Raw genomic sequence first — 21,584 nt, forward strand, 5'->3', positions numbered from 1 at the left:
ATTCGCAACACTACCACTAAGGGCATTCACAAGCAAGTGGTCTACACCAAATTGCACCTCTTGCCCTGGATGCGGTGCGATCAAGGAGGATGAACTACACATGCTCTTTTTTTGCCCTGCTTACAGTAAAGCCAGAAAGTACTGGTTGGTACCCTTGTGCAAGAACATGGGCTTTGATAAATCTCTTGTTGCAATGAGAGTCCTTAAAACTGATACTTCACCGCACATAGTTTTCGCACTCTCAAAGTTCCTGCTAGCTATGTGGTCCAAGAGATGTTCTCTCATTACAGCGGCATCCAGGGGTGATTGTATATCATGATTGCATACCCTGCTTGATAATTTGATTTTATGAAATGTTTATTTATTTCCTGTGGTTTTATACATGGTTTAACTGTTTTAACTGTAATCTTTTATGACTGAAAAAATGTCGAAATAAAGATCAAATGATGATGATTATAATAATAGCTGTGTTAAATTATCTAAGCCTGTCCTTTATGAAGCGAGTTTTTGCAAAACGTGTAGGAAGTACTTGTAGAGTGAATGTAATTGATTAGTGTGGGACAGCTTTTTATGGGTAATTAAGAACAAAATGTAGTTCAACAGTTTTTATAATCTCAAGCATTAATGTGATTCATCTAATCATGAATATTGCCCAATTCATATGCATGCAAAAAGTTTGTAATACTGCACCTGGAAAACATGGGGCTATATGTAGTAAGACACAAGTAACAAGCACTGAAAATGCAATAGGTCTTGCTTTTGATTAAGTTAAAGCCATTTGCTTTGCTAATGGTATTGTATAGTAAAGTAAATGGCTTTAACTTAATAAAAGGCAAGACCTATTGCATTTTTAATGCTTGTTAGGTTTCGCCTGGCGTTAGCAGCGCGCATGCGCTGCTTTCGCCATGCGAGGGCTTCTTGAAATCAATACGATTCTAAAAGTTCAGTTTCTGCTCCATCCCTAAATTTTATTGGCGAGGGTCATTTACCGTCATTAATTATGCCGAACAGAGTTAGCAGCGTGCGTGCGCAACTCTCGCCATGCGAGGGCTTCTTGTAATCAATACGATTTGAGAAGTTCAGTTTCTGCTCCATCCCTACATTTCATTGGACTGTCATTAATTATGCCCGAACAGAGTGTCCTCATTGTACCGGAGGCTTTTCAGTCCCTCCTGGTTACAGCCTTGTCCTCTTTTAACCACGCCCACCGGGATTGGATCTTTCACTGGTGGCATGAAACTGAGGGTTTTATAATCACTGGCCGTACTTTTTTGTGTTCTTTTTCGCGGCGTCCACTTCAGGGACACCACGCTGTGTTTTTTAATTTTTATTTAATTTTGAAGCTGAGCGCGGCGCCGCCTCACGAACACCGCGCTCGGTTTATTGATATATTTCTTAACTTTAACACTGAGCGCAGCAACCGCTTCAAGGACATCGCGCTCAGTGTTAAAGTTAAGAAATATTTAAAGAAACCGAGCGCGGTGTCCGTGAAGCGGCGCCGCGCTAAGCTTTAAACTTAAGCATTTGCAATGCAGTAGGTCCAATTTGCAATCTGGCCTATTGCATTGCAAATGCTTGTTCTTTTTCCCCTCTCAGCCCGATCCGTGTGCACACACTCTGGTGCAGCAGCACGGTAATCTCACTCGGCCTCAGTAGAACTCTTCTTCTGCTTTGTTTGTTATTTTTTGCGGCGTCCACTTCAGGGACACCGCGCTCTGTTTGTGTTTTTTTTTTTTATTTAACTTTGAAACTGAGCGCGGCGCCACTTCACGGACTCCGCGCTCGGATTATTTAAATATTTCTTAACTTTAACACTGAGCTCAGCGCCTGCTTCAAGGACACCGCGCTCAGTGTTAAAGTTAAGAAATATATATAGAAACCGAGCGCGGTGTCCATGAAGCGGTGCCGCGCTCAGCTTTGAACTTAGGTCCTAGACAATATTATCAAATGCTAGATTCAATGTTGATAATTTTTCATAAACGATTAGATCCTGAAATAGAAAAGAAAAACAAAGCCAAAATACATCACTTGTTAAATGAAACAGTACCCACTGGTATAGTTATGCCGAAAAACAACATTAATTTATTCGTAGGCAAGTATCCATGGTTCAATTCAAAACATACAATTATCTTGAGAAAGGGTGGGGGGTTTCTACCAAGAGGTGAAAAGAAAAGTGAAGAGTTAGGGCCCTACATCTTTGAACTTAGGTCAGTACCCTGAGCGTTTTGGTCGTTCTTTGTTGAGTTCATGATTATTTACAGATACAGACATTGATCCTATGGTTACCCCCCAGGTTCCTTTCATGCCTGTCCTGAGGAAGACCCGTAGCTGAGGAGATTACTTACCCTTGTTCGTCTGGGTCAAAACGTCGGCGAACTCCCCCCATTGGGCCTGTACTCTATGTACCCCATCCCCCTACCCCGGTCGCAGATGAAGTATCACTGTGCTTCGAATAAGCAAAATAACGACTAAGACTTCAATGACATTAGGGGCAGGCCTTCCAATTTAAGGATTTTGACCTTAACTGATACTATACATTGTATAAAATATTGTCTTCTAAATTTTCAGATTCTCTTCTTTCACGTGAGCACCAACTCTTCAATTTTCTTTTCATCTCTTGGTAGAACCCCCCCCCCCTTTTCTCAAGAAAATTGTATGTTTTGAATTGAACCATGGATACTTGCCTACGAATAAATTAATGTTGTTTTTCGGCATAACTATACCAGTGGGTACTGTTTCATTTAACAAGGAATGTATTTTGGCTGTTTTTCTTTTCTATTTCAGGATCTAATCGTTTATGAAAAAATATCAACATTGAATCTAACATTTAATAATATTGTCTAGGTCCTATTGTTTTCTGTATCAATTGATACCCAGGTCCTTTGACGTTTTTCTGGGTCACCCCATTTATATTGATGGTCAGCTTTAAACTTAAGCATTTGCAATGCAATCGGACCTATTGCATTGCAAATGCTTGTTCTTTTTCCCCTCTCAGCCCGATACGTATGCACACACTCTGGTGCAGCAGTACGGTAATCTCCTCACTCGGCCTCAGTAGAACTCTGCTTCCGCTTCCTTTACAACCAGGGACCGCTGCTGCATGGTAGCCACGCCCGGACGCTACCAAAACTAACCCAAGGGCAGCCTGTAGTACTACTCCGAGGCAGGAGGGGCTGGGGCAATTGATGCATGCAAGGAAAGAGGATGTGCCATAACAGAGACAGCAGCCGACTTTGAAGCTGGAGACAGTGCATGTCTCCACGGGAGGCTCAACATCCTTTGATTGTGCGCAGATCACTTAATTTCATCATAACTAAATTTAACAAGCAAGTTTAAATAAAAAAAGACGAAGATCAACAACCACCAAACATTGTCATGGAAGTGACATTCTCTCTGCCGCCCAACCCTGCCTGGGTAGCACTAGCGACTCATACCCCCTGCCCCCCCACGCCCCCTGACTTACCCCCCCCAACTTTACTAAAACATCCCACCACACAGACGAGCAAGACCCCCCCCACCCTGGACACGAGAAACAAACGACCTACTTATGCTGACCCCTCTCACCCACCATACTCCTGCCACACCGCCTCTCAGAGCTTCAGCATGAAAATACGAATATCCTGGGGAGAATAACATACCAAAATAAACATCTGTGGGCGAAAGGAAATTGTTTTTCAAACTGTGAAATCCATAGTCTGGGTGAGAGGCTCTCTTGTGTCTGCCATGTCGACTGTGTGGAACCAGGATTTATAGCGATGTGTGATCTTGGGCAAACTACACCGTCTCCCCTGTCCGTCAGGTCGCGCATCTGTAAAAAAAAAATATTTGCAATGCTATAGTTTCGCATTTCAATGCGAGACCTATGGCACTGGAATGCTGGCCGCCATTGTCCCGGCTGCTTGTTGCAGGCATGACGTGTTTTGCTTACATTCAAACACATCCTGCATGCAGTAAGAGAAAGTCAATAATAATGCTCCCAGACAAAAAAAATGAAGGCGGTGTTGTGCAGCTGCAACAGCACTGTCTGAACGGAGGAGAAGCAGCGCAGTATGTGTGCTGTGGAGTGCGAGGGCTGCCGTAAATAACAAGCATTGAAAATGCAATAGGTCTCGCCTTTAATCAAGTTAAAGCCATTCGCTTTGCTAATGGTATTTTATAGCAAAGCAAATTGCTTTAACTTAATAAAAGGCGAGACCTATTGAATTTTCAATGCTTGATATAGTTTGCACCTGATTACCACCAGATTGATGGTAACTGCGTTTCCTAAATGGCCATTTAGCGACTAGTCTCAATTAGGAATTCCTTTGTACATGCGGTCAGCAATTCGCTATTTGGAAATCCCTATTAATGATTTCCTATTTAGCAATTTCCAAAATGTGATTTCTATTAGATAGAAATTGCATTTTGCACCACCACAAATGGCTTTCGTACATACCGAAATGGCATTTTACATTTCCTAATGGCCCAAAATTATGATTTGCACTGTTAGGAAATGCAAAATACCTTCATACACATGACCCATCACACAAACAACAAGTTTCGTAAATGAGCCAAACCCATTCAGAAGTAGAGTAGGGGCTTACTACTCTCCTGCGGAAAGAGTGTGCCTCATTTGCGTAGCGGGTGTTGCATTTAGAAGTACACTGCTACAAATATACTAATAAAGCATGGTGTGGTAGCACACTGTCATTTATAGCCAGGACATTTTCCACTGAAATGACCAATACATCTGCACGGACCTACAGTTTTACTGATAGAACCATATAGAGTAAAAATGATGATGTGTGGAAATTGTGTTTTCAGCTAATATTTTTCATTTGTACATTGCCGAGTAAAGTTTCTTGATTTGTTTTGATCCTGTTAAATGTTTGTTTCCGTCACACTTCAGAATCAGAAAAAAACACTTTGTCACATAGTTCACCTTACAAATACCTCACACTTTGCAAGAAGAGAAAGCAATGTAAATACTAGTCTACGGGGGAAATTAATAAGCAGCAACTTTTTAGAAGGCTAGACTGACATTTGACATCTGTCTTTGAGTACTTAGCAAATATGAAAAGAAAAAGAATGATGCCATCGTTAATTCTCATTCACCTTTCGGTGGTTATTTTGTTGGTGCTACAGCACCCCCGCACACCTACTTCCAACGCCTATAGGTAAGTAAGGGCATGTCAGGGTTTCATTTCCCTGCTTCTCCCTGCCACTATAACTTTAAATAGAGCAGTTTTCATAACATGAAATCCTCTTTGAGCAGATATACGTTTCCCCTTGCTAAGCAGTTCTCGGCGGCCTACGTTGTTCTAGTTTGCGTTCTCCCACACAGCACGTGGTGCCTGAAAGATCATACTCCTGTGAATATTCTGAGCAAATGCCAGCAGCTTCCCCTGCGATTAGACGGTGCTCCCAGCTCTTAAAATCTCGCCGTCGGTCACCGCGCTCACCCTCGAAGCTCCTCTGGTGCCTGTCAAGCAGATTACAAAACATGGAGTTTTTGGGGGCGCATTTGGCGTTCAGGTCTCGCTGGCAGAAGACAGACGAGAAGCTCTGCCGGCACAGCATGTCCTTCATCCTGCACCAGGCGCTCAGGAACGACTTCTTTGAGAGTTATCTATATCTTTTGGAACGGGTGCCATTAGGTGAGCTCTGCCTTTCCTCAAATAGTATATACGCTAGATCACGGGCACTCGCTAACACTTTCAAAGTTTAGTCTACGGTGAGACCGAGGGCCGCACTGATGCCCGTGGGAGGGGGGGGGGGTGTAAAGAGGGAATAGGGGAAACAAAGTATGTATATGTAGAAGCTGTCTTTTAAAAGTAAAGGTGTTCCTAAATTCCTAAAGTTAACTGCCTAGTTATTTCCTTTCCCTAACTGCAATTGACCTTAAAATAAGTGTTTGCTGTATCTTTAAATTCGTTCCCCATGTTAGTGCTGAGTCGAGTAAACTGGGCTGTTGCTTCCCGGGTGCCCATGCAAAGGTCGGGAGGGCCGCATGCGGCCACTGGGCCTTACTTTGAGTGTCACTTCACTAGATTTTGAACAGGTGCTAGAATTTCATTAATTATTCAGCCTCACCACACTACACTGTTCTTTTTATACCTGTAATTTTGAGCATCTAGTATTATGATGCATAATAACATAATATATCACAAGCATGCATTCCACTGTAAAACCTGCGACAGACTTACTTATACTGAAGTCACTTCTCACAACTAATACGAAACTAACATCACTGCTCTTGTGTACTATTTTGTTTATGGGTGACCTCTACATCACAATGCTTGCTGCCTGAGCCAGAAGACTTTGTGATATGAGCTCCTGACCTGTACACACTGTGATTCACGAACACAGGTATAAGTTATATCAAGGGCAGTCACACGTACACATTGTCATCATCTACAGAGATTTGTCTGATTCACAAACTTGACTTCTGGATAGCAACTCATGCAGCCATAAGATTAAGGTTCAAGTGAGAGTTATTCCTTGAAAATGCTCTTATGCCAGCTTGTGCTATTGTGTAGGCGCTTAGATTTCACATGCATAGAATTAGGAAATGTGAAGCATTTTTTGATTTTCCTTTTGGTTTGTAAATTCTTTACATTTCTGTTCCCCTCACGTCTCTCCCGTTATTAAACCTCCATTGTAAAAACTGTAGCAAATAGTGCAGTTGCCCACATTTTAGTATTTTTTACACCTGTTTCTAGGTGTAACCTCGATGTGCTGAAAAGTGTGAGAAGTGCCATGACAAATGATTGTGAGTCTTCACTAAGAGCAGATTAAGCGGGTGTTCATCACATCTTCCTGAGTTTCCCTCTCCCCGACACAAATCCTGGGAGATGAAAAGCACAGCTACTTAGACCGTCATTGTAGCCCAGAAATCTCTGGCTGAAACTAAACCGATCCAGTGGGTTCCCGGGGTTTCATAATAGTTCTGATGAATCAAGTGGCCGCTCTTATTGGGCCCATAGCAGAGGCGCAACTAGAGCCAAATTTCGGGGGGGGGGGGGGGGGGGGCTGAGCAAAATTTTCGGGGGGGCTGAACTTTAAGCAATTGGCAGAGTGGAGCTGCAGGGGCTCTTAGAAGGGGGGAAACAAACAACAGCGAGGACCATTAACATGCAAATGGTCTTTTAAAGACCTGCGAAGTGCTCGGGTGCGGCTGCTTTTTTGCCCGGGAAGGTGTCTCATCCCGGGCTGCCACACGCGACGGTGGGGGGGGGGGGGGGGGGGGCTGAAGCCCTGTGAGTCCAATGGGTGTTGCGCGCCTGGCCCATAGTCTAGATATGAGTGAGCAGGCTGTGCATTCATATGAATGACATGCTTTTGTGCCTTTTCATACTTTGGGAACAAGGTTCAATTGTTTATAGGTGCTTCCAACGGTGTAATTCACATTTACTCCTCTGTGAATCCTCTGTTAAGTTTTGCATACTTTGTGTTGAAAATGACGCCTTAAGAGATTTAGCTTCACTTTTTTTTCTAACATGGCTATGCCGAAATATGAGTGTGATATCAGTAACTTAACGACCAGCTCAACTCAACAGCTGGCTCATTAACATGTAATGCGAGAATCGGGTGTCTTTCACGTATGATCACAACTCTCCCTGGCAGCAGCTATTTACAAAGTTGGATTGACTCGTAGTTAAGTGTTGCTTTTTATAACTCACTTAGCGCTTGAAAGCCTGCCTCTCACCTTTCTACGAAGCAGATAAAGTTATGACACCGAACGTTATAATTGACACCTAATTAAAATTAAATCTCCGGCCAAGGTAGGAGTTAAGAGCTCATTCTAGACTTAGGGCGCAAGTGCTATCCCACTGCAGGCCGGATTCGATTCTAGCGGGTGGGGGTGCAGGTGGGCCAGGCCTACCCAAGCATGAGCCTGGCCCACCCAAACATGAACCTTGGCCCTCGCATTGACGGCGCAAACACCAATACAAAATGGCATCTTTAATTTAAAACGGTAGTCCTAACCTTGTTTTCCTTCCTGTTCTTGGAGTTGAGTGATTTGGCCTGGGCTCTTTCTCGAAGCCATCCCCAATCACACAACTCCTTTTAGAAAGGTGGGCTGTGACATGCAGGAACAATAGGTGAAGGGGGCAAAATAAGTTTGTTTATTCCTATTCACCTTCCTGACCCCTGCAGCTGCATATCAGATCAGGCTGTGCCACAAACTTTGACTGACAGCGTAGGTAAGAGAATGTGCTACTATTTGTGTTCATTTTTTATTTCTGTACAGGCCCAGCAAAGCACATACTTTGTCTATGCTTCATTTAAACTGTTTAGGTCCAGCCTCAACATTGCTTGCGCTGTCTGCAAGACCTGTTGTATTGTATTCTATGTTTTAAAACTTTAAGTGGTTTCTATTGGCTGTTGCTTTTGCCATTAAGAAATGCAGGCTTTTTATTTGTGTTGCTTAGCAACTGTCCCTCCCTTGTGTGCTTGTGGTGATTTCACTTAGTGAATATGTTGTTTGGCCATTACATTGTGTAGCATGTGATGGCCCGTATTTATCTTTTCTTTCAATTGATGGGGTCGTGCATCCAGTAACAATTATCCCGATCGGATCGCAACTACAGGGCGACTTGTACATTTTTCTTTTTTTAATGTTTACTTTGTCAGGCTTTGTTTGCCCATGCTAAAAAAACATTCCTGTTTTTTGTTTTCAACTTAAGAACGCTAACAAACAACCCTGGAGCATTTTTGACGTAATAATTTTAAACATTGTGTGTTAGTTCAAAATCCCAAAAAGCATTTCTTTTCCAACTTTGTTGGCTTTGTCCGGGTTTTCCCCCCCCCTTTTTTTATTTATCAGAGGGACGTGCATGTGGTAACAGTTATCCCAAACATCCCGACAGAAGGAAGCCCTGAGCCTTTGTTTGTATTTAGTTTATTTTAATATTATGTATAAGGAGAAATAAAACTTGCAAATTTTTTAAAATTAGTTTTAACACGGTGAGGGCCCCTCTTTTGTCTTTGTTTTCTGTTTACGGGGACTAGCATCTGTTAACAATTACCCCGATCGCAACTACAGTGCGACTTCTACATTTTTGTTTCCTCTTTTGTTTACCTAATCAGGGTTTGTTTTCCCTTTCCTATTATAGGGATGTTCATTTGGTAACAGTTATTTTGATCGCAATTACAGTGCGACTTTTGCATTTTTTCCTGTAATTTTCTTTTCTCAGCAGTGTATGGTAGGAAAGAAGCCTTGAGTCTTTGTTTGTATTTATTGTATTTCAATACCATGTATGGTGAGAAATAAAACCTGCAAAATGTTTTATTTGTAGTTAGTTTAAACACGGTGTATGTTAATGAAAAATCACCGCAGAGTATTTTCTACTTGAGCATTTCTATGTGTTTTTCAACATGGTGTCACTAAAATGACAATGTCTCTGAATGGACTGTTTGTCCTTATTTAAAATAACCATAAGATTGTTTGTCTGTTGGAGCTTTTTATTTTATGGCTGTGTGTCCCTTTGTTGTGGCACAGTGCTGGAAACATACAGCCTCCTAGGATGGGAAGGTAGTGGTGCGCCCCTTAACAGTCTGTCACCCAGGAGGCGTAAAGGGCAGAGCAGCGAACTTTAGAACTGGGGAACCGGATTCCAATCTCGGCGTCGGCTCAGCATCCTGTGATTCTGGGCAAATAACTTAATCTTCCCGTGCCTACTAAAAATGAATGTGTCCTTGCGTATAGCTTCAAGACAACAAAACAGAAACTATATAAACTGATCTCGCTGCCACAGACTTCTTGGTGCATATGGTGCAGATCAGAGCTTCCGAATCCCCTCTACTTCCAAAGACGGAATGATTTCACAGTCACACATGCATACACACATCACACGCTGGTGGGGCCCATTACACCAACATTCATCCTAAATCACTCTATCCCTGCCCTGTAAAGGAGAAACCCCTTTTTCTGAACTCTATCCAATCTGCCTGTACTTTAAGGTCAATGGCATCTGCTTAGTTGCTTGTAAATCTAGCCAAGAACATTTCATAGAATACACAAATAAATTCAATAAACATGACAAGAAATAACCACCCGAGACAGAAATTCAAACAGATTGTTCATTTTATCTAAAATTGTAGGAAAAGCCAATTAAATGCAAAATTCATTTCTCTCATATTTACCTATTCTGTCTAAATGTCAGATCCTAAGTCAGAACCGGTCCTCTGTAGAAGAATTAGAGTTTTCTGCCGTCATGGAGAGTTATCGTCCTCTCCGTCAGCATAGGGACCTCGGATCATCAGCTCGGGAAGAAGTGGTGCTAGACCTCTCTAGTCTACTCATATTTATACTAAATTTACATTCTATAAAGTTACATTTCTTTGAGTTTATGGTACCGGGCAACGGCGGACACAGAGACCGCACTACCTTCTATTGTTCCCTTGTTAATACTTAGTCATCAGAAGTGGAAAGTGCGTGCACAAAAACAAAACTCCAGCACTTGCCGTTGAGGAGTGCTAACTGCTTATGCAGACAACTGAAGAAACAGGTTGGTGGAGTGGTGCACCGCTTATTAAAACCTCGATAATAGTCAAAGAGTCAAATAAGCCTTAGTAGGTGATAAGTCCTTTTATTTTCAAAGAAGATTAGCCAGCCAACGCGTTTCGTTCATAGAATGAACTTCTTCAGGGCTGCAATTTACAATGAAAACACATAAATAATGTGCACTAAACACATACCCGTATACACATTTGAGCGTGTGTACAGTATGGTGACACAGAAGTGAATATGGAAACAGATAAAAGCAATCCTAGATAGGAAGAGTAAGTGTTGGGAAGGGGAAGGCGTGAACTAGTGAACAAGTCACAAGTGTATGATAAAAGAGAGGGGGGTTTGTAGGAAAGGAAGGGAAATGAGGGAAATAACCAAAAAAGATGGCTTTAATAAGCAAAGTAGTGACAACTTTAATGAAAATAGACTTGACATTAGACATGTATCTAGACTTGTCTTTTTGATGTTCACTTTTCACTAGGCCTGGGCAAAAATTTCGTTCCGTTCGCGGAAATTGCGATAATTTGACATTTTTGCGTTCCGCGGAGAGCGCGAAAATGTCAAAAATTCCGGTTTCCGCAGCTTGGCGATAATTTGTTTCTTGCTCGCGCTGTAAAATAATACATTCTCGCGCGCGCGCGATCGCCTTACCTGAATCCCTGCGTTCGCCGACAAGTTTTCTTGATCCGGTCGCGTTCTCCATGAGATGTTGTATTGTTTTTAGCCATTTGCGCTGTCTCGCGACAGTTCGCGCCCGCAGTGACGTCATGCGTCGCGCGATCACGTCTTTCTTCTCGCGATCATGCACCGCGAGAACAACTCAAAACAAGATGGCCGCGCCCGCAAGCAACCACATGGGTAAGTTGGCGACCCGCAACCATGCAGAAAATCTCGCGAACATGCCGGAAAAAAACTTCCGCATCTTCGCGATATTTCTGCTTGTTTGCGATAATTTTAAACATTCTCGCGATAATTTGCGAAGGTTAATTCCGCAAATTCCGCCCACCCCTACTTTTCACGTTTCCTTCTTGCGTGAAAAAAAGTTTGACAAACTTGTTCAACAACATGCCAGTGGTTTGTGTTTTTCTGGTCTTTTGTGACTTGTTCACTAGTTCACGCCTTCCCCTTCCCAACACTTACTCTTCCTATCTAGGATTGCTTTTATCTGTTTCCATATTCACTTCTGTGTCACCATACTGTACACACGCTCAAATGTGTATAGGGGTATGTGTTTAGTGCACACTATTTATGTGTTTTCATTGTAAATTGCAGCCCTGAAGAAGTTCATTCTATGAACGAAACGCATTGGCTGGCTAATCTTCTTTGAAAATAAAAGGACTTATCACCTACTAAGGCTTATTTGACTCTTTGACTATTTTCGAGGTTTTAATAAGCGGTGCACCACTCCACCAACCTGTTTCTAAAGTTACATTGCTTTGTTCAGAACGGATGAATGGCGGAAATAATGTAATCTTGGTACTTTTTCGATATTATGCGAGATTTTCTCACGCATAGATTGTCCCAAATAATGAATAGAAAATTGAATGTTCATGACTAGTTTTGATACATTTACGGATGTCTCTACTGAATAAAATTTGTTTTAAATGATGGGGTCATAACAAGTTCGTGTAGTCAATATTTCAACTTTTGCAACTTCTCCGTCTTCCAGGGGCTCTTGGCAGATGTCCCGGACTTGTCATCATGCTTATGGCTTTTCAGTTCATCGGAGGTGCAAGGTCACAGGCAGAGCGAAGCCTTTAGTAAATTTCCATCTACTCGAGTGCAGGCTGTAGATGGTAGCCATTTTCGGGTAGGCCACATTGGACAACTTAAGCAAAAATAAACATAAAACAGAATTACTGTACGGAAATGATTATACAGTGTTATTCCCCTGCTAATACCCTTATGTGTGTGTATTTATCTAGCCATTTGCGACATCAAAAGCCATTAATGCATATTAATTAAAAGCGCAAACACCATAACATCACATAAGCAACATTGATTTCTGTCAGTTTGCTCACCAACTTAGTTCACTTATTATTGTAGCCATGCAATAGCATTCCCACATGTAATTCTCTTGTTAGTAAGGTTGATTAGACAACATTTGACAAACTTTTAATACTTAATAATTAATCAGTAGTACTTTTAGTTATAACATGCGAAAATGAAACAGGTATTCGGTTTTAAAGTAAAAACCCTGCTCCATCAATCCCCCCTTTGGTGATATATAATCACCACAAAAATCAAAACCCAAAAAATCAATTTAGTTTCCCCTTTTGGAAGAATTTGAAATATCTTCTTGTTCTTGTTCATGTTTTTAAACCCTAGTTTCCATCTCATCTTCCTTTTTAGTTTCTATATACATGCTTTCTCTCAGCTCTTCTAGTTCTATTTCTTGTGGATCTCTTTCTGGTTTCTTTTGTCTCATTTTAACATTTTCTTTTGTGATTTTCTTTTTATTTCTTCTATATCTACAACACATACATCCTAATCTAAGGATCAATAATGCAACAATTACACATGTTAATGGAAATAATATCTTACCAAATATGGTACTACCTATAGCAATCATCTTGTTAGCCATTTTAGTCCAGATACTTTCAGCTTCCCGTGGTACTAATTCTTCATGCAAATCAGTAATATTTTTGATATAGACTTTTAGATCTTTACTTTCGTCAGGAATGTAAGTGCAACAATGTTGAACTTTCAACATTCCACAGACTCCACCCTCTTTTGCCAAAAGAATGTCAAGGGCAAGTCGATTTTGCATCGCCATAGCACGCAAAGCAACCATTTCTGTATTAACCAAAAGAAAGCCTCCAGCGGTGCTTGTTGACAAGCGATCCACCACTGTTGACAGCTTCCGAATGCCAAATGCATTCAAGGAAATTCCCACTGCTGGAATTAAAGCTCCAAAAATATCTCCTACAATTTCTGTCCATGTTTCTCTTCTATAACGTGTTAATGTGTTAGAATGTTCAGCATCATCTACTCTATCCATGTGAAAAATCTTTGGAAAGACCAGGCCAACATAACATGTACCAAACCAATGGTCAGGCAAACGGTAATAAGCCTTGTTCCCACAAATATAATACACTCCCGGAAAAACTGGATCTTCTCCTCCTCTAAATCCCCATCCGGTTGCAATAAAGTATGTATCATGGCACTCACTAGTCCCTATGAAATAATAATCATATTGGGATCTCTTTCTGGTAATGCACAATTTTCCTTTCTGTGGGGCATCTATAGCCATAGTTGGACTGGCTCCATTTTTCAACTCCTTTTCTTTCTCAATATCCCACATTGTATCACTCATTTTATGCCCTTCTGCTTTCTTGTGCATGTTCAATCTTCTTCTCTCAACCATGTCTAGAAAATTCTTCTCTTGTCCTTTCAAACTGCAAGTTAAATTATTTCTAAACACATATTCTAAGGTTAATTCTTTGGTTTCTAGAAAAATCTCACCTAAACTGTTAGCATCCTTTGCAGGATTCAGTGCTTTATTCATAGGCAACTGCCCAAGAATATTATCTATATTAGACATATTGTAATCTAATTTCCCTAACTGATAAAATATACTAATCAACACACTACAGGAAATTCCATACGTAGCCGGAAGATGATGATAAGTCACTCCTTCCGAAACAGATGCAGGTAATTGCATGCAGACGTAGCAATCCCTTACTTCCATTGTCTTTACGTACTCATACAACAATTTAGAAAAAACATTGCTAGAAAAATCGTTAATTGATCTATCCTATGTATATGTATATTGCTAGTTCTAGTCGGTACTATTTTCTGTGGACTTTTCCCTATATTAGTTTTGTTCTCAGTATGACCTTCTAAAGTGTCTATAGTGACTCTAAATGAAATCAGTAGAGCAAGCACGCTCCAAAACAGCATTAATAAACCTGTACAGCAGCAGCACATCTTGCACCATCTTTTCAGAAAGGTACATCTACTTTTGTTCTCAGTGTTAGCCATTTTGTTAATTTGACCGTGTCTTTTGACTTAGCCTCTTCTACTCCTTTATTGAACTTTTAAGGGCAGCAAGTACCCAACAAATTATTACAATCTACTAATTTTTAGTATTTCTTCTTCTTCTCTTCTCCAAGTGATTTTTCCTTGGATTTACTCAATTTGGATTTTCATCACTTTTTACTGTCTCTTCATCATCATCAAACTGTATCAGGTCCTGAACATCCGTCTCTTCTCCAATGTCGGACAAGATAACTCTCAGGATCCCACAGCTTCTTCTTCAGCAACCTCCTTCAGTAAAGCCTCCTCTGGACTTCCTTGGCTGTCCGCCTCTTCTCCTTGTTCAGGCAGTGCCACATACGTCCATTCCGGTGACTTGTACCTCTGGTTTGGTTTCCTTATTCTTTTAGTTCTCTCAGGTATCTTTGTTTCTTCTTCTTTGGTTGGGTTTTGACTCGACACTTCGTTCACTTGTTCAGCTTTCGAAGAGTTAACTCGTGTCAGTCTACACCTTAATCTCTTTATCTTATTTGGCCGAAGATCTCCTTTAGCATTTCTCTTTTGTTTCCCTTCTTTATTGTTTCTTTCTCCAAGCCAAGTTCTCTTTCTCAGAACTCGTCCTCCATGTATCTCATTGTCACTTCCATCAGACTCTGTTTCGGTTGCCTCTTGTTCATCAACAGCTTTCTTTTCTCCAACAACTTCCTTTTCTCCAACAGTCTCTTTTTCCACCAATTGAGATTTCCCTACTTCTGTCCCTCCTCGGGTCTCCGACACGCAATCTTCTTGCTGTCTACTTGTCCCTTCACCTAGCTTGTTGTTGATGTTCCCTACACCTCCTCGGGGTTTTTACGCAATCTGTCCCTCTTTGTCTTTGTCTGTCCCTTTTTCTTCAATATTTATCTCAAGTGGAACTTGTCCAAATTCCTCATGTGATTCAGGTGTCTCTTCTGTTGGAATGTTCTTTTCTTTTCTTTCTTTCTTTTTGTGTTGGTCACTGTCAATTGGAACCTCAGGCAATTCTTCTGAGTCTGAACTCGCTTCTGCAGTTTGCACTGTTCTCCTCAGAACCTCTTCTGGTGGGATGAAAATTTCTCTTGACTCATTTTCCCCACTTTCAGGATTCTTTTTCCTTCTTACTGCCTCACTGTCTGCATCATCACTGGAATCTGATCCTTCAAAGTATTATTTTCCAGTACCATCTCTTGGATTTGGAACTCTCAGTGTGTGACTTGCATGTATCCAATTTTTCACACCAGCACACTTCACAGCTGTCGTTGTGGTCAAGATGACTTGTCTTGGCCTTCCCCACCTTGGAACCAGGCAATTCCTTCTTCTGTGGACTTTTATTCTTACCCAGTCCCCCGGGCTCAGATCATGGGCTGGTTTCTTTTCAAGTGTGGTGGCGTCTTCTCCAACCTGGTGAAACACAGAATGAACTGCGTCAGCCAGGCCTTTGCAGTAATACAAAATCATGTCATCAGTTATAGTCATCAGCTTGTTCACTGGTACATATGCATGCCTCATAGCATGTCCCAAGATAATTTCATGTGGACTCAAACCTGTTGTTCTGTCTGGAGTAGACCTAATGGTCATCAGGACTAGAGGCAAGACATCGGGCCATTTCATTCCTGTGGCTAAGCACATTTTGCCAATTCTGTTTTTGATGGTACCATTCATCTGCTCAACTACACCAGAAGCCTCTGGTCGGTAAGCACAATGCAGCTTCTGCTGTACACTCAATGCTTCACAAATTAGACCCATGATTTCATTATAAAAATGCCCTCCTCTGTCTGATTCAATGGTTACTGGGAACCCATACCTTGGGATGAACTCTCTTAACAGTAATTTGGCCACTGTTATCCCATCATTTCTTCTTGTTGGGTATGCCTCCACCCACCTGGAGAACAAACAGACCGCCACCAGGACATACCTCAATCTGTTGACTGGGGGCATTTCAATGAAGTCTATCTGCATTCTTGTGAAGGGTCCTCCCTCCCTGCCTATTGTTCCTAGGCTCACCACTGTTTTCTTTCCAGGATTGAATTGTTGGCATATCAGACATCTCTGGCAGAGACTTTCTGCTATCAGTCTGAACTTTGGACTGTACCAGGTTTGCTTAAAGGCTCTTATCATAGCATCCCTCCCCAGGTGTCCTTGGCCATGATACATCCTTGCCATTGTTGATAGCATGCTGTTTGGCATGACTGGTCTTCCATCCCTATAGACCCACACATGATCTTTTTCTCTAGGTGCACAACCTGCTTTCACCCAATCTCTCATTTCTTCATCTTCTGCCTCATCCTGCAGCTGTTTTACTTCCTCCCATGTTCCTACTTCATTAGTAAACATTAATGAACAAGAAGACATTTCCCGTTCTTTACTCCTGTTAATTGAGTGATTGTTTCTTGCACAATATTGTGCAATGTCATTGGCAAACTTGTTACCCACTGTTACAAAATCATCACCATGACCGTGAGCAGCACATTTTACAACTGCTAGCTCTTTAGGCAGCTGTATCGCCTCTAGCAGTTTTCCAACCACTTCAGCATTCTTTATGGGAGTTCCACTTGAGGTCAGGAAACCTCTTTGTAGCCATAGTTGGCCAAAATCATGGACAACTCCGAAGCCATACTGGCTGTCAGTCATCACAGTCACTCTCACACTCCTTCCAATCTTGCATGCTTTTGTCAATGCCACCAATTCTGCCACCTGAGCGGATTTAACTCCTTTCAGGGGTGATGCTTCCATAACTTCTGAGACTTTGCACACAGCATATGCAGCACTCAACACTCCTTCCTCTGTTCTCAGACAAGATCCATCCACAAACAACACATGATCACTTTCAGGCAGTGGCAGATCTCTTATGTCTGGCCTTGGCTTTGTGCAATAATCAAGTACATCCAGGCAACATCATTTCTCACACCCACACATTCAGCATCAGGCAACAGTGTCGCTGGATTCACATTCACACATCTCTCCAGGCTTACATTAGTTGCGCCAAGAATGACTTTCTCAAATTTAGTCAACCGACTATGAGACATGAACTGTGTCCGGCTCCTTGTTAAAAGGATTGCCACATCATGAGGTACAAATACCCGTACAGGGTGTTCCATTATGATTCCCTCACTTTGTTCCAGACTTTTGCAGGTAGCAGCTACTGCTTTCAGGCAACCTGGTAAACCCACAGCTACTGGGTCAAGAGTTGCTAAGAAATAGGCAATTGGCCTCCTCAGACGTCCATGTTTCTGGATTAACACTGAAAGTGCACATCCATTTCTCTCACTACAGTACAGCTCAAATTCCTTTTCATAATCAGGCATTCCTAGGGCAGGAGCTTCACAAAGTCTGTCTTTTAACTCTCTGAATGCAGCCATTTCTTCTGGATTTAGTTCTAATGGGTCTTTCACTTCACTTTTGGTCAATTTGATCAATGGTTTTGCAATCAGGGAAAAGTTACTTATCCACTGACGACAGTAACCCACCATTCCCAGGAACATTCTCACCTCTCTTTGTGTCATTGGTGCTCTCATTCCTCTAATGATTTTGATCCTGTCAATAGTCACTTTTCTCAGGCCTTTCTCAATATTGTGTCCCAGATACTGGACTTCTTTCTTACAGAACTGCAATTTGGCTGGAGATACCTTTAATCCTCCATCTGCCAAGTGATTCAGTAATGCAATGGTGTCTACTTCACAAGCTTCACGTGTTTTTGATGCCACAAGTAGGTCATCAATATATTGGACCAAGACTGAATTTTCAGGCATTGTCAGATTTTCCAGAGATTTCTTTAGCAATTGATTAAATATTGAAGGGCTCTCTGTATACCCCTGTGGAATTCGGCACCATGCCAAAATCCGTTCTCCAAATCTAAAAGAAAATATTGGCTAGCTGTCATGATGCAATGAGATTGAAAAGAAAGCATGACACAAATCAATTACCGTATACCATTCTGCATCATGGGGAATCTGATACAAAATCACTGATGGATTTGGCACAATGGGACAACATGGCACAACAATCTTGTTAATTTTTCTCAAATCCTGTACTTTTCTGAACTTTCCATTAGGTTTCTTCAGTCCCATTATCGGTGAATTACATGAGCTGCTCAATATGTCTCTTAACACCCCTTGCTAGATCATTTTTTCAATTAAGGGTGTTATTCCTTTAATTATTTCAGGTGTCAATCTGTATTGCGGTATGTTTGGGTAAACCACTCCCTCTTTTACAGTAATCTTTACTGGATCTATATTTCTCATCAGGCCCACATCTTCTCCAGTAAAATCCCAAACTGCTGCTTTCACTGTCTGTTTCAGTTCTGGGGGTAATGCATCTGGATTAAATATTGCATATGTTCCCAAAGCCTCACATTCTCTGTTATCCATGGTCATTCTGTATAGAACATCCTCATCAGGTGTCTCAAAGGTTATTCCATCTGGTGTACAGAAAATAGTGCAATTCATCTTGCACAGCAGATCCCTGCCTAACAAGTTCACAGGACTTGTGTCACACACTACGAATCGGTGCATGTCTGAAAATTTCCCTATTCTAACCCTTACTGGTTCAGTAAGTAGTGTTTTGATCTGTGTGTTGGACACACCAACCACTTGGATTGCTTCACCCGAGAGAGGAAGATTCTTTAAATCAGCTGACCTGACAGTTGATCTCGTGGCCCCAGTGTCAACTAGGAAAGTGATACTTTCACCATTAATTTTCCCATCTACAAAAGGCCCTGCCTGGTCTATTTCCAGAGTTGCGCCAAGTATGCACTCCTCCTCCTCTCTTTGGCACCGTCAGAAGTCTCCCTCAGAGTCACTTCCCTCATTTTTCAGCCAGTACTGAGAAACAGCGCTTGCGCGTTTTGGTTTGATTACCTGCTCTTCATCGTAGAACCCCGATTCTTGGCTGTACTTCTGGGATCCTTTTCTCTGTGGCAAGGGTGGTTTTGGCACCTCATTCTGCTGCTTATCAGCTTTCTGCTGTTGCCGATGCTGACCACACCCCTCACTCTGCACCTGTGAATTCAATGATGAATTATCGTCATTAGTAGACGGTGGATTCTTACACTCGGATTTCCAGTGCCCTAATTTTCCACAGTTGTGACACAGGAACTTCTTTTTGGCCTCTTCTATGTTCCCTTTCCCTTTTCCTGGACCAAACTTGGGTTTATTTCCTGGGTTGTTTGCTTGTTCAATCAATTGAGCTTCCTGTCTTTCTGCGACTTTCACCTGTGCCCACATTGCCTTTTCTTTTAACTTCCTCTGGTTTGCCTCAATCTCATCACTGAAGTATTTCGCATGTCTCAGAATCTCATCAATTTTCTTACTCAGCCAGTCTACGGTGTGCTGCCTTATCATGTCACTGATTTCCGGCCGCAAACCGTACACAAATCTATATACAAAATGACTCAGATCTTTGTCACCCAGGTGTTCATCTCCACTGAACTGCTTAAAAGCTAGTATCAGTCTTTCATAGTAAGCATGTACTGATTCTTTCAATTTCTGATGTGTTCGATCTATTTTAACCCAGTCTGTCTCCTTGGGGGGTACTTTATTTTTCAAAAAGGCCATAACCTGCTCGTACTTCTTCATGACCTCCGGGTCTGGAGCTCCTGTTTTTGGATCTCTCGGGTATTCCTTAGTGGGCCAGTCTATGACTATTTTACATTCTGCCCACAGGTCTGCTGGTACAATTATATCAAACAGACTATTCAGGTCAATCCACAGTACTTTTGACAGCTTTACAAATCTGTTGACTTGTCTGTACCACTCAACGGGCTTCTCCCTTAGTCGAGGGAAATCATTTGTAAATGATAAAATATCCTGTCTGGTCCATGGGACATGTACGTACCCACCTCCTGGAATCTCTCTCATGGGGTAAGCTGTCACTGCCTTCTCTTTTTCTTTCAGGGGAAATGCTGAGTAAGTTCTATCTGCCCCATCCTCTCGCTTTCGATACCATCTGTCTTTCAATTTCTCTACATCTCCCCATTTTTTCAGCAAAGCAATCATTTCCTTAATCTGTCCTGTTCGGCCTGCATTCTTTGGATTCTCAATATCTTTGTCTGAAAAATCCACTCGGTAAGGCTTTTGTAAAGCTTTCACCTTGTCCATGTCAATTCCCAATTCACTGGCTATTCCTTTCAACCTGTCATGTATGTTCTTTGCTCTCCATGTGACACTCTTGCAAAGGAAAAGAATCTCCCCTTCCTGATAATTCTTCAGTGTTTCTGTAGGAAGTGTACCTACAATCATCTCTTCCATTTCCATACGTAGCCTAGCTACATCAATTCCCTGTGATTCTCTTTCTTTCTTCTGCAAGGTCTTCAGCCAATCATTCAAATCTTCAGCAGTTATCACAGATTTTTCTGCACCCCCTGGTTCTGTCACTCTTTGTGGTTCTAAAATTGATCCTCTGTTCCCTTCCACACATCCAGAATTCAAACTTGAGTTAGTCTGCACACTCAATTCCCCTCCACATATGGTATGTCTCCACTGATTTTCTCCTGTTCTCCACTGTGTTTCTCCCGCTCTCATTTCTGCCTGCTCCGGAGGTACAATCAATCTATTGCTCACATATGGCACTGTCAAACCACTTTCGCCCGTCCTTTGTTGCTATCATATACACTTCTCTCACACAGAAAATAAGTTTTCTAATGGCAACACACGGCGATGCTACCTTGTCGAACCCAGACAATGCGACGCGCAACCTCAATTGTCACACGTTTTCCCCTGTCTGCATACAGGGCCAACAATCCCGCCTTTTTCCGAGAGCAACACTCCCTCTGCTCTGCTACGGAACTGTCATCGACTCCCTACGTCCCAGAAGCCGTTCACAATACATAAAACTAAACACCACTCAACATATAGTGTTAGTACAAACATCAATCAATAATCAACAAGCCTATATACACGCACTTTCGCCAGATCAAGACAATAGCAAACCGTCATTCTGCTACCAAGAAACTGGTGCAGATCAGAGCTTCCGAATCCCCTCTACTTCCACAGACGGAATGATTTCACAGTCACACACGCATACACACATCACACGCTGGTGGGGCCCATTACACCAACATTCACCCTAAATCACTCTATCCGTGCCCTGTAAAAGA

General features: G+C 41.9%; 1 protein-coding gene across 1 annotated transcript in view; it reads left to right on the forward strand.

Moving 5' to 3' along the window:
* The first annotated feature begins 5,359 nt into the window (after positions 1 to 5,359).
* Positions 5,360 to 21,584, forward strand: part of NTMT2 (N-terminal Xaa-Pro-Lys N-methyltransferase 2) — a 710,251-nt gene continuing 694,026 nt past the window's right edge. The window contains exon 1 of the mRNA XM_085654828.1: positions 5,360 to 5,636. Coding sequence (XP_085510954.1) covers positions 5,369 to 5,636 — 268 coding nt within the window. The 5' untranslated portion in view covers positions 5,360 to 5,368. The remainder of the gene's footprint in view (positions 5,637 to 21,584) is intronic.

Source organism: Triturus cristatus, chromosome 4_1, assembly GCF_964204655.1.
Source record: "Triturus cristatus chromosome 4_1, aTriCri1.1, whole genome shotgun sequence".
Classification (NCBI taxonomy): domain Eukaryota; kingdom Metazoa; phylum Chordata; class Amphibia; order Caudata; family Salamandridae; genus Triturus; species Triturus cristatus.